General features: G+C 38.3%; 1 protein-coding gene across 2 annotated transcripts; it reads left to right on the forward strand.

Moving 5' to 3' along the window:
* Positions 1–5,318: 5,318 nt before the first annotated feature.
* gja5b (gap junction protein, alpha 5b) lies at positions 5,319–12,821 on the forward strand. Of its 2 annotated transcripts, none has more exons than XM_063009615.1 (2): positions 5,319–5,421; positions 11,631–12,821. In XM_063009615.1, exon 2 carries the CDS (start codon positions 11,651–11,653, stop codon positions 12,788–12,790), a length of 1,140 nt encoding a protein of 379 aa, XP_062865685.1. In that variant the 5' UTR covers positions 5,319–5,421; positions 11,631–11,650; the 3' UTR covers positions 12,791–12,821. The 2 variants fall into 2 exon arrangements, with proteins under 2 accessions (XP_062865685.1, XP_062865687.1); XM_063009617.1 differs by lacking the exon at positions 5,319–5,421 and adding an exon at positions 7,173–7,241.
* Positions 12,822–13,164: the final 343 nt, after the last annotated feature.

The following is a 13,164-nucleotide window of genomic DNA, read 5'->3' on the forward strand; positions in this document are numbered from 1 at the left end:
TGTCCAGCAATCTTGAAGATTTGGGTCTTTCCAAATTCCTCTGTATGCCAAGTTTCTGTCAGGGATGTGATACAGACCGTTCTGTGACAGTGGACCAGTGACAGGGATGTACTTTGTCAACAGATAGCCTTGGTCTCTTCTGGGTGTTGCTATCACAGATTAGCATTTTGCGTAGCCTGAAAGCTCTTTAAAAATAGGATGCGGTGATTTGTTTATGCGGTTTATTTCACACCCTTCCTCAGTTATCAACCTGATAAAAAAACAGCATGAGGCCAACAATTAAAAATATCAAAGACGTATGTCCTTGCTTAGCAATTGTTTCCTTGCAACCTTTATACTCAAGTACACTACATGGCTGACACCTCTTCCAGCTAGTCAGTTTAGCTACACACTGTTAATTGTTTTTGCGTTTTAAGATGCATTTTAGTGTAATAATAAAATAATAAAAAACACATATGGCATGAATTACATCTGTATTGGTGTAAGATTAAGACCAGATCTTAGGCATGTTTTGGCTAACATTAAATCTGCTTGTGAAGACATTTATGTAGTTATAAACTACTGTTGAGCAATCCTGTATTTAAATACTACACAAAAATATTTCCAGTTGATGCTGAAGAAATCATAAGTATAATGTACAGAAGGGGTCGCCACAGCAACCATTTAGGTTCAGGCTTGGGACAGGTACTTAGAGCGTACTGAAAATGCTCCCATCCAAATGGCTAAAGGATGACTGGTTGCTCAGTCTGGCAGTGATGACCCGGTTGATCTGGTACCTTTTGCCAGACAGCTACAGGTAAATGAGTTAGAATTAGGTGGGGTTGTGTCATCCAGAATACTGGTTGCTTTGTGGATGCAGCGCGTGTCATGAATGTCCATGATGGAAATGAGACAGACCCACTTACTGTACATTTGGCCCAGGTATGTATAACCAACTAGGCAAGTACAGAAGTGTACAGTGTTTCTCAGTCCAGGTCCTGGAAAAACCTGGGCTACATAGTTCAGTGTTTTCTTTACTTCAACACACATAATTTAGGGCACACAATACAGGACAGTTGTAGCCTAGCGGTTAAGGTATTGGACCAGATGGTTGCTGGTTCAAGCCCCACCACTGCCAGGTTGCCACTGTTGGGCCCTTGAGCAAGGCCCTTAATCCTCATTTGCTAAGACTGTATACTGTCACAGCTGTATGGGAAATGTCAAAAATGTAACTTGTTAGCTGAAAGCACAACACTCATTGCAGGTAGTCCTACCCTCCTTCCAATCAAATGTCTTAGGAATTTGGCATATTCTCTTTGTGTTTGTGAAGGTTTCCATCCATTTTGGTTTCCATCAATCTTCCAATAATTTAGTCACTTAATTTTTACTCATCATCTGGTCTTTACCTAGTTATTTTCATAATTAACAATCTAAAGAATATGGTGTATTTAAAGAAATGACTAAGTGTCTGTTTTAACACTTTAAAAGGAAAAAAAATCCCCCTACCAACCCATGCACAAATATCTTATTTATTGTATAGCATTTCTTTCATATCATTTATATGTTAACAAAATTAAAGGTAAAATGCATTTGCTCTGTTTCAATAGTATGTTATGTAAAATTTGCCCAGATGAGTAAATTGAAATAATACATATGTACATAATGACAGAATGTACATAATGACTGTCACAAAGCCAAGCAATTACAATAATTCACAGCTGTAAACATTCGTTATGCCTAATATGAATCATATTTCCTCTGTGATAAGGTAGAATAAAGAAAAACATCTTGTGAAACCGACATGCAAAGAGAAACTAATTCACAGCACACAGCCAGAGGTTGACCTTTTATTTTTGTCCACTTAGCTGAAATGCATGGAAAATAAAAAACAACTTTTGTTTAACTTTTAAGAGAAGTAATCCAGCTTCCTTTCTACAACAGCAACAGGTTTAGCTCTTATAAAAACAGAGGAATAAGTATATAATAACAATGCACCAACACAGGCAGTGAAAGTCAATGGGTTCATGGAGTCAGTGAGCTCAGAACAACACGTGTTTGCATGCACAGTGGATAGTGGGAAAAGAAAGTCCAGAATACTATTAAAATATTCAATATATAAACTCACACATTATAAATATAAAAAAAAAAACATGCATTTATTATTATTATTTCAACCCTTAGTTAATTTAAGTCACCTGTAAAAAAGAGACAGAATATATATTCCCAAATATTGTCTTTATTTATGAGTGTAACAGCTGTAAAGGCACCCCAGAACCAAAACTTTGCAACATACAGTAACCCTATGAGAGTAACACATTATAATAATGTAAAATACCTACAGACTGTTTCAATAAGAACTTTTTCCACCTAAAACAAAATTTTATTTTTATAACATATCAACATAAAGCCCCTCTAACATAAACCTGTTTTGTGCACATATCTGTGCCAACATTGTTCACACCCACTGTGACATGGATGAAATATAGTAGAAGGCATTTTATCATTGTCCATATGACCAGGACTAAAGAAGCACGATAAACAAGGCGTCTGGAGTCAGTGTTGTCGACAAGTACAAGTGCTGTGGTCAGACCTCACTTCCCAAACAGCTTCTGTACCCAGAACAGTGGCGACAATGTATTATTTCCATTGTTTTACTAATCAACATAATTTCTTTTTGTAATATAAACACATTTAAAATTTGATGTCTGTAGCACATCTGAAAAATGTGCTTAAAGTTACAAAATACAATTTAATTGGTCAGTGAAAACATTGAAAGTCTTTTGCCAGTTAAATTAAATCACAGTTTCTTTTGCAAGATGTCCCAACTTTTCAGGAAATGCGGAATGTTTTGTATCATAGACAGAGCATGGATCTATACTGCAATTTGGTAAAGTGGATATTATGCATATGGTCCGTGCCATATGCACCCATGCCTAAGTGTCTAAGCAGCTCTTGAATATCTAAATAAGTAATGACATAATGTACAACTTATAAAACTTTTTCCAGAAAGTAGGTCATTGTTGGTTAAAGTAATATAAATGTCTCTCATCATAAATGAGAATAATAACATCAGAAAGTGAGCTATATTTCAAGTACATGAATGTCAGCCCTAAGCTACTTAGGTCACATGGCATCTGTAGTCCCTCTGCCTAAAGCCAAATAATGGTCTTACCATGTGCTGGCCATAAAACCAACCACCGAAAACTCACTGTCCAAGTTTATGAAAGAAACTATTATTTAGAAAATGACTCTTTTTCCTTTCTGGGAGCCTTTCAGCAATGAGGAAACAAAACAGACTTGTTTTAGAAGTTGTAAATTTTACAGAAGTGTGATTGAGGTCGGGGTGCTGTGCAGGCCGGTCAAATTCTTCTACACCAAAATTGGCAAAGCACTTTTTTAAAACCTGTATTAATGTATTACCACAGTTGTCAAGTTCTCAGATATCTACGTATATACCATCACTAAAACTTAAGTTGTGCATCCCTAATCAATAAAAGCAATTTCACAACAAAATTGTGATATGCTTTACCCCAGCAATTGTTCAAAACCTCTTTCTGATTCCAGGCTTGTTTGTGGATGCTTAGCTATAAAAATCCCAATCCATGATGCCCTTGACAAACAGTTCATGTGTTGTACAGGAAGTGTAACGACAGATGACAGTACTTTTTTCCTTCAACCTATTTAACTAAACCTGCCGTGGTTAGCACTGAACAATTACATTAACAGCAGTTACTTTTAATCTGGAAGCTCTTGCTGGTCAGATGATGACCAAACACTGAAATTCTCAAGGACTAATGTTTGTTAACTACCTCTTAATTACCTTAGAAGATGCATCTACTAATGTTCTGTGCATGAACAAAAAGCTAGTCATCATCACAGTGCTGAGATTCTGAACACCCGGTTTGAATCTCAGCTCTGCTTCCGGCCGGCTGGTAGCCATCTAGCGGGCACAATTGGCAGTGCCTGCAGAAAATGCATATATAAAAAGAAAAAAAGCTAGTCATCGGTACGCTGGTGTTTTAAAAACGTATCTGGAAATGTATGTTTACTGCATTTCTACCTGGCTATCAGAAAGTGAAACCCTGGTAATTCAAATACAAAAAGGACTTCAGACTGTGACAGTATACAGTCTAAGTGATTAAGAGTTAAGGGCCTTGCTCAAGGGCCCAACAGCAGCAACCTGGCAGTGGTGGGGCTTGAACCAGCGACCTTCTGAGTACTTGTCCAGTACCGCTAGACTACAGCGTCGCTTTTTGACATCGCGTGTCTTGCTAATATATTGCCACATTAATAGTCACTAAGATTTTCTGTAAATCCCATTCTTCTACCAATGCTTATCCATGGAGACTGCTTGATTGTTTACTTGTTTTCATGCACCTGCTAGCAATTGGTGTGTTTAAAATAGCTTAATAAAAACAATGGAATTGTTTAATGATTTTTCCCATAAATTGTAGTACTGAATAATTGTTTAACCACATAATGGCAGCGTGAATTGTTAAGATGTATGTTCAAATCACCAAGCTGTACAACTAGAGTAAGCTTATACTAACAATAACTATCAGGGGACTTAAATGCCTAGGTTGAATTCCCATTGTTTCCCAATGAAAATTTTACTTCCCTTTCTGATCTTGAGATAGCCGTCTAAACAAAAATAGAGTACCATGGAGGCAGACAGGGGGCATTGTGACTTGATAGAGGAAAGAGAAGGAGGAGAATACATACGAGGGGGAGACAGTGGGAGGGTAAATAGAAGGATGGGAAGGAGGGGTATGGTGCACTCTAAACCATGGTCTGAAGCAGCTGTTTGACAGAGATCCATCACTATCTGCAATATATTTGAGAGCCCACGCCGCCGCTTAATAGTGGAGGACACTGAGATCTTAAGGTTCTTTGCAAAGTTCTTTGCAAGATGGATTCATATTCAGCCAACAGGAGAACTAGAATTGAGCATCTAACAGCCTGACTGCAATCAAGAACATCAGGACGAGAACGAGGACAACCAGAAGGAAGAAAGAATAATCTCTTTAACTTGAGAGATTTAATAATAATATGTGGACTAGTATCTCCCTAGGGCAGCACAAAATTAAACTCATCTATTAATCCAAAGATCGTAAGACTTCTTTTCTTTTGCAGAGCAAACGAAGGACTCTTCATCCTTATTACCAACACATTCAGTCTAGTACCAACTCAAGTACATAACAAGGCTGAACAACTTCATCAAAAAGACATTTCTGCACAGCTCAGAAAACACTGATCCCCAGAAGTTATTGAAAATTGATCTCCAAACTTCACTTTACTAAATTGAGAAGTCATCAAGATATTCACACAGCTGACAGACAAGCTGTGGGACAGCCTTGAGGAATTTTACATCAATACCAAGGTTGCACATTTACAGACGTGACAGTCATCAGTCCATCAGGTGAAAGAGAGAGCGGCTGACAGGTAACGTATCCTGACCCATTTTATGTGCACTTTAAAATAGAACTAACACTAATATTAATACTTCGTCTTTGACATTTTCATTGGTATCTTAATGTCAGGCTAAAATTTGTAAACATTCAATTATTTAAATCCAACCGTTTTAATATTAATCGGTTTTAAGCAGAGTTGCAGTAATAATTTATAGACATACAATAGTTGGGTACAATTACAAACCCAAGTTGGGACCGTAAGAAAAAATGTAAATAGAATAAAAGAGAGCGTTGATTTTCTAATTCATTATGAATTGTATGCAGTTAAAAATAGTACAAAGACAAAATCATTAGGATTGTACTTAATGAGCTTTTTATACATATACATGCTTAGTCTTAATTTAATAACTGCTACACGCACCACATAAGCTGGGACACCTTTTCTCTTAATAACCTTTTATTGTTGTTTGAAAACTAAGGACTCATTTTATTGTAGGTGTCATTAAGCAGCAATTTATAAAAAATGTAGCAGACAGAAAGTGGCTTGGTATTGTCTTTCTGAAACAAAGAATGGACGTCCCAAAAACATGGCAAAAAGATGTTAGAAAATGCTGTTAGAATCATATCACTTTTAATCCTTTAACGGTCTGCTCAGTCATGTGGTTGAGCTTACTTTGAGTCTAAATATTCGGGTAAAAATAAGCTGTATTTAAATCACCTTGTTTGGGCTGTATCTACTTCTTGGTTGACGTGTTAAACTCAACAATAGTGGTAGATGACACAAAGCTAGCAGCTGAAAAATCATCCATGAAAAGTTGCATCATTTTTGTGATTATCAGAATCATCAGAATCAGAATACTTTATATCTCAACTGTTTGGTCGAGGCTCATAAAAGAATACTATGTGCACTAGTAAAAAATATTAACTGTTTTTGGTATAGTCCCAAGAAACTAGGAAATGCAAGGAAATCATTTTATAAACTTTATTTATTTGCTGAGACCATTAAAGTGTTAATGCTTTGCCATCTGCAGGATCAAAGTTCACAGGTAATATATTAAAATACAGAATCTTATACTTTATTATGTAGAATTATTTTGGAATTTTTGCATTCAAAGTCATAAACTGAAACAAAGTAATACTATTTTACATTATAAACTTGAATTCATACATCATGTGGCATATGTGGATCCTATTTTAATTTGCTTTTAAGAAAGGAAAGGGCAGATATTGCATTATCTTGAGGACTTTAAGTTACAAGATTAGCAGAAGTTCCTACACATTGAAAAAAAAAGATCTTTCAGTCATGTAATGTAGACACAACAAACTTTACTTTATAGCATGTATTTATAAACATTGACCTAGCTGAGACTCAATTTATATCTAAACAGAGGAGTGAAAAATCAGTTGCCCTCTTACTGATTGCTGTTATTAAATTTTTACTTGTGAAAAATCTTGATTACTCAGTTTACCAGTTCACAATAAAATTTTATTTACTTCGTATTGTTTTACCACCGTTTTATCCTGTTCAGGAGAGAAAATACCCTGGACAGGTTGGCAGTCCATCACAGGGCAGACACACACACTGATAATTTTCAGTGTGATGATTTTCAAAATTGAACATTATTGAGTCACAGAAAAAGAACAGTTGCAGAAATCATCAAGAAATCAGACTTCCATGATATACAAATCCCTCACTAATGTATGGTTGGCTTTTAGGTTGTTACTGCTTCCAAGTTCAAACACAAAACGGAAGTGACTGGTCTCTGCACTGCATTTACGAACCAGTTGCAGTCCCCATTCCTATCTACACATTCCCCTACTGCAAAAAGAGCATTGTTCTTCTCTCAAAAGGTAAACAAGTAGAGGGGATGGGTGTGCAGTGCGCCCTTTTCCTCTCTTCAGGTCACAAAAGTTTTCTATTCATTCATTAAGAAAAATGTCATTACATTTCTGTCATGTGTTTTAACTACAAAACTGATTCTTAAAAAATCATAAATTTTTTATTATACACTGATACTGTATTTGCCTAGTTTAGACCGGTAAGTATTATGTAAACCTCTGGGCTAAGAACCTTTTCAAAATTCAGATATTCCAAATATAAAATAATATACAACACACACACACACACACACACACACACACACTTTTGTAAGATGCAATATACCCATCTTAACAGCAAAAAATCAGGTATCCCCAGCAGCAGAACACAAACTGACTACACTAAAATGGGAGAAAATGCATAAAATATAATAATAATAATAATAAAAGAAATGGTGTTCATCATGAACAAGACAAATTCTTAACAAATTAAAAAAACAGTAATGTTTCTACTGTCTCTATAGGAGAGGGTATATTAAAAATACTCTGTGAAGCATAGTGAAGATAGCACCACAGTTTGGGGCTGCTTTATTATTGTCATTATTAAGGGAACAATAAACTGTGCCAAGAGAACTGAAAAACAATTGTTTCGGAATGGTCAGTTTTAACATTGCTATATACTATACAGGGTCACGGTTGGTCTGATTCACTGGACAAAGGGTAGGATATACCCTGAACTGATTGACACTCCCATCACAGGGCACACACACACACCAATTAACCTGACTGCTTGTCTTTGGAAACCGGAGCCCCCGAAAAAAACTCACACAGACACTAGCAGAACATGCAAATTCCACACAGAATAAACTCCACCTGTTAATCAAACTCAGGACCTTTTTGCTGTGAGTTAACAGTGCTACCCACCGAGTCATTGTGCCGCCCAGTTACAGACTTGTAACTTGTAAGAGAAAGGCTCTTCATGCAAGAAATAGCAAGAAAAGTTCTTTTCACTGCTGTTACTGGTAATAAAGGGTACATATAGCTTTTTCAGTAAATGATTAATCAGTGTTTTTAATGGACACGGAAAGTACAAACTTTATTTGTAGCTGTCACTGAGTCACTGAGTGAGAACAATACTGGAAAAGTTGCTGTAAGTGATTGATATCTTAGCTTGCCTTTCATGGGTGAAGAATTACTACATTGTTCACATGTTCTATGAGTCGACTACATTGTAGAACAGCTATTTATTTAACAGATGGCTGACATTTACATGGGCTCTTTGTTTGTAAGTGCTAAATGTTGCCCTTTTTGGCCTCGGCGTCCCTAAAACATAAGCTTCCTTTCAAGTACTCTGTAAGAGGGAAATTATATTGTTTGAGATTGCTTCCTTAGTAAGAGGGAGCAGAATGGTAACTTGGTGGCACATACCTCAGGAACAGGAGCTCAGGTTTGGCCTCTGTGACCTCAGTCTACCCTGTTGAGGGTTCCACGCTTATTGCCAGAGCTGCAGCTTAAGATACTTATTAAATGTCCTAATACTTTTAATAGGAAATAGATAGAAAATAGAGACAGTCACACAAAAGGTGCAGGGTTTGAGTTGTTTTGTTCTTTTTTGTTCTGGTATTAAACAGTAAGTATGACCATTTAACAAATTCCATTATTTCACTGGAAGCTAAAGTGTTTCCAGTGAAGTCCTGTCTGACTAACTGCTGGATTAAACAATGCATTTTAGTGAATGAACTTTTACAAGAGCATCAACTGAGAAGTTGCCAACTATTTTCTGTTTTGTTATATTTTTACATATCATTTAATAAGTCCAACAAAGGATATTTAAAACCCTTAAATATGCTGCTTATTTAAGCAGGACAATGCCAAATCACATACTGCACAAGCTACAACAGCATGACTTTATGTTAAGAGCAGGTGCTAGATAGACTGTCCTGGAAATGTTCTTAGTTCAGGAGGGATTTTATTGGTAATATAAAAGGTGTTGTGACACTGGTAAATATGCCCCTGTCCCAGCTTTTGTGTTGCAGGCATCCAGTTTGGATTGTGTGTATATATACAAAAACTAAGTTTTAAAATGTAATACTGGTTAAACATTATGTGGGATGGCACGGTGGCTAGGTGGGTAGCACCTCACCTCTCCTCACAGCAAGAAGGTCCTGGGTTCGATCTCCAGGTGGGGTGGTCAGGGTCCTTTCCTTGCAAAGTTTGCATGTTTCCCCCGTGTCTGCGTGGGTTTACTCCGGGTGCTCCGGTTTCCTCTCACAGTCCGAAGACATGCAAGTGAGGTAAATTGGAGATACTTCATTGTCTATGACTGTGTTCGATATAACCTTGTGTGAACTGATGAACCTTGTGTAATGAGTAACTACCGTTCCTGTCATGAATGTAACCAAAAGTGTTAATAAACAATAAACTAATAAACAACAAAACCATTATGTATGTTTTAAAAGCATTTGCAAGCCAATACTCTCTGTTTAATTTGCATTTTTCCTTCTGTTCCAACTTTTTTGGAATTGGGTTTGTAGTTCTCTTAAAGAAAAGTTTCAGTAAACAAAAAGCTTTATAGCAGGTTGTAACGACAGGGGAAAAACAGCTATTTTTATAGATCACTGTTAACATGTGGAATGCTATGGGTCTGAGAGTATTCTACCCAGACTGTTCCCACAAAATCCCTTGAGGACTGAGACAGTAGCCTCAAACTGTCCACTAAGAGAGCATAAGTGGCATGCATATAATAAAGAATCATTGCTAACCCATTAGAATCAAATATGTAAAAAATTGCCCATTTAGTTACCTAATCAACAAATTACTGAAATGTACTTGTGGTTGGGTTTCATCAGACTACACCCAGGTGTTATTACTGTTAGCACAGTTGAATCTAAAGATAACCTAAATACACCTTAATTGTGTCATTATTTCTCTCTCCTGGCTTTTGTTCACACATGAGGACATTTAATAGATCTTGAGACAGTAAATTGCTGTGTCAGTTTACCTGTCCTTATACTCCAAGGTGTTTTTAAAAGTAACACCTATTCAGTAAATTGCTGGCTAACACCCAGGTAAATGTGCATGTGAGAAAGGGGGCATTAAATAATGTCACGTACATAAACAAAATACAAATACAGATAACCTTTCCCAAGACAGGGGAAGATAAGCCATATAATATTTTTGACTCCGTTTATTTTTAGGACTTCCTTACAACCATCAACCCATTTTTCCACAGTCTTAAGGCATGTGGGTGTATGGGAAATGTTTGTCCTCAAGTGTAGTGGTACTGCACACCCAGACAGGCACAGACACAGAATCATTAGAGCTTATTCCATTAATACCAACACTGAGTTAGACACTAAATAAGAGTGCAAATATACACCAATTTATACACCAATAGGCATAACATTATGACCACCTCCACTTTAGTATAAGAAGACTGTAGTCCATCTATTTCAGTACATACTTTTTTAGCCTACTTTCATCCTGTTCTTCAATGGTCAGGATCCCCACAGGACCACCACAGAGCAGATATTATTTAGATGGTGGATCATTCTCAGCACTACAGTGACACTGACATGGTGGTGGTGTGTTAGTGTTAGTGTGTGTTGTGCTGGTATGAGTGGATCAGACACAGCAGCGCTGCTGAAGTTTTTAAATACCGTGTCCACTCACTGTCCACTTTATTAGAAACTCCTACCTAGTTGGTCCACCTTGTAGATGTAAAGTCAGAGACGATCACTCATCTATTGCTGCTGTTTGAGTTGGTCATCTTCTAGACCTTCATCAGTGGTCACAGGACGCTGCCCACGGGGCGCTGTTGGCTGGATGTTTTTGGTTGGTGGACTATTTTCAGTCCAGCAGTGACAGTGAGGTGTTTAAAACCTCCATAAGTGCAGCTGTGTCTTATCCACTCATACCAGCACAACACACACTAACACACCACCACCATGTCAGTGTAGCTGCAGTGCTGAGAATGATTCACCACCCAAATAATACCTACTCTGTGGTGGTCCTGTGGGGGTCCTGTGGGGGTCCTGACCATTGAAGAACAAGGTGAAAGCAGACTAAAAAGGTATGTAGAGAAACAGATGGACTACAGTCAGTAATTGTAGAACTACAAAGTGCTTCTATATAGTAAGTGGAGCTGATAAAATAGACAGCCTGATCAGTTTATGTCATCAACATGAAACAAATAGAAGGAATAAAGAAGGGGCAAATACTTTTCATGTCACTGTATTTGTCTGTTTCTATAGTTATACCAGGTAGTGTAGGCTCAGAAATTGTGTCTTTCAAAAAATGGGGCAGGTTTTCGTCAGTAAACATAAAATGGACAAAGAGTTCAGATCTTTCTCTTGCAATGTTGTACTGTACTGCCCAATAAAGTTTAAGATATAATCTGATTTCCTCTCTTTATTCCTCTAGCAAATTTCCCCCAACTGCTTATGGCCGACTGGAGTTTGCTCGGGAACTTTCTGGAAGAGGTGCAGGAGCACTCAACGTCAGTTGGCAAGGTGTGGCTTACCATCCTCTTCATCTTCCGAATCCTAGTGTTGGGCACGGCAGCGGAGTCCTCCTGGGGCGACGAGCAAGAGGACTTTACATGCGACACAGAGCAGCCAGGATGTCAGAACGTCTGTTACGACCGTGCCTTTCCCATTGCCCATATTCGCTACTGGGTGCTGCAGATCGTCTTTGTCTCCACGCCGTCTCTCATTTACATGGGTCATGCTATGCACACTGTCCGCAGGGAAGAGAAGAGGAAGAAGAAGGAACGGAAGAGCCGGGAAGACGAAGGCGGAGGAGGAGGTGGTGGTTCAGAAAAGTACCCAGAAGAAGAAAGAGATTGTGGAAATGATGAAGGTGGACAGGTAAGGGTGCGTCTGCGAGGGGCACTCTTACAGACCTATGTGCTAAGCATTGTCATTCGCACCTTTATGGAGGTTCTTTTTATTGTAGTTCAGTATGTCATCTATGGAATCTTCCTTGATGCACTGTACATGTGCAAGGGCCAGCCATGTCCGCACCCGGTCAACTGCTACATCTCACGGCCCACCGAAAAGAACGTCTTCATCGTCTTCATGCTGGTGGTGTCAGCGGTCTCTTTGTTTTTAAGCATTGTTGAGCTCTACCACTTAGCGTGGAAGCAGTGCAAAAGATGGGCCAAAAAGTACTGGGCCAAAAGGTACCAAAGATCCAGCACAACCGTGGCAATTTATTCTGTTTCTCCAGAACCTTCTACACCAAACCAAGCCCGTACCCCGCCTCCTGACTTCAATGAGTGCCTGGCGAAATCGTCGCCACCCCAACACACCTTACATACACATTCAAGCTGCACTCCATTCAACAACACACTGGCACACCAGCAGAACTCTGCCAACATGATAACAGAGCACCACTGCGACGATGACAATCTTGGTCAAGAAGATTATCTTAAGATGAGCTACTCACAGGAACCTACAGATACGCATAATTTATGTGCGCCACCTACGCTGCTTAGCAACGGATTTCTGACTGACAAGAGAAGGTTTAGCAAGAGCAGCGGGAGCAGCAGTAGAATAAGGCCAGATGATCTATCGGTATAGCCTTCATATGGTATAGGACAAGTAGCCATTAAGAGTTTAACATACACTGATCAGCCATAACATTAAAACCACCTCCTTGTTTCTACACTCACTGTCCATTTTATCAGCTCCACTTACCATATAGGAGCACTTTGTAGTTCTACAATTACTGACTGTAGTCCATCTGTTTCTCTACATACTTCTTTAACCTGCTTTCACCCTGTTCTTCAATGGTCAGGACCCCCACAAAGCAGAGAAACAGATGGACTACAGTCAGTAATTGTAGAACTACAAAGTGCTTTTATATGGTAAGTGGAGCTGTGGACAGTGTGTGTAGAAACAAGGAGGTGGTTTTAATGTTATGGCTGATCAGTGTAAATGCCTTAACTTCAGGA

Source organism: Trichomycterus rosablanca, chromosome 15, assembly GCF_030014385.1.
Source record: "Trichomycterus rosablanca isolate fTriRos1 chromosome 15, fTriRos1.hap1, whole genome shotgun sequence".
In the NCBI taxonomy this organism is placed as follows: Eukaryota; Metazoa; Chordata; class Actinopteri; order Siluriformes; family Trichomycteridae; genus Trichomycterus; species Trichomycterus rosablanca.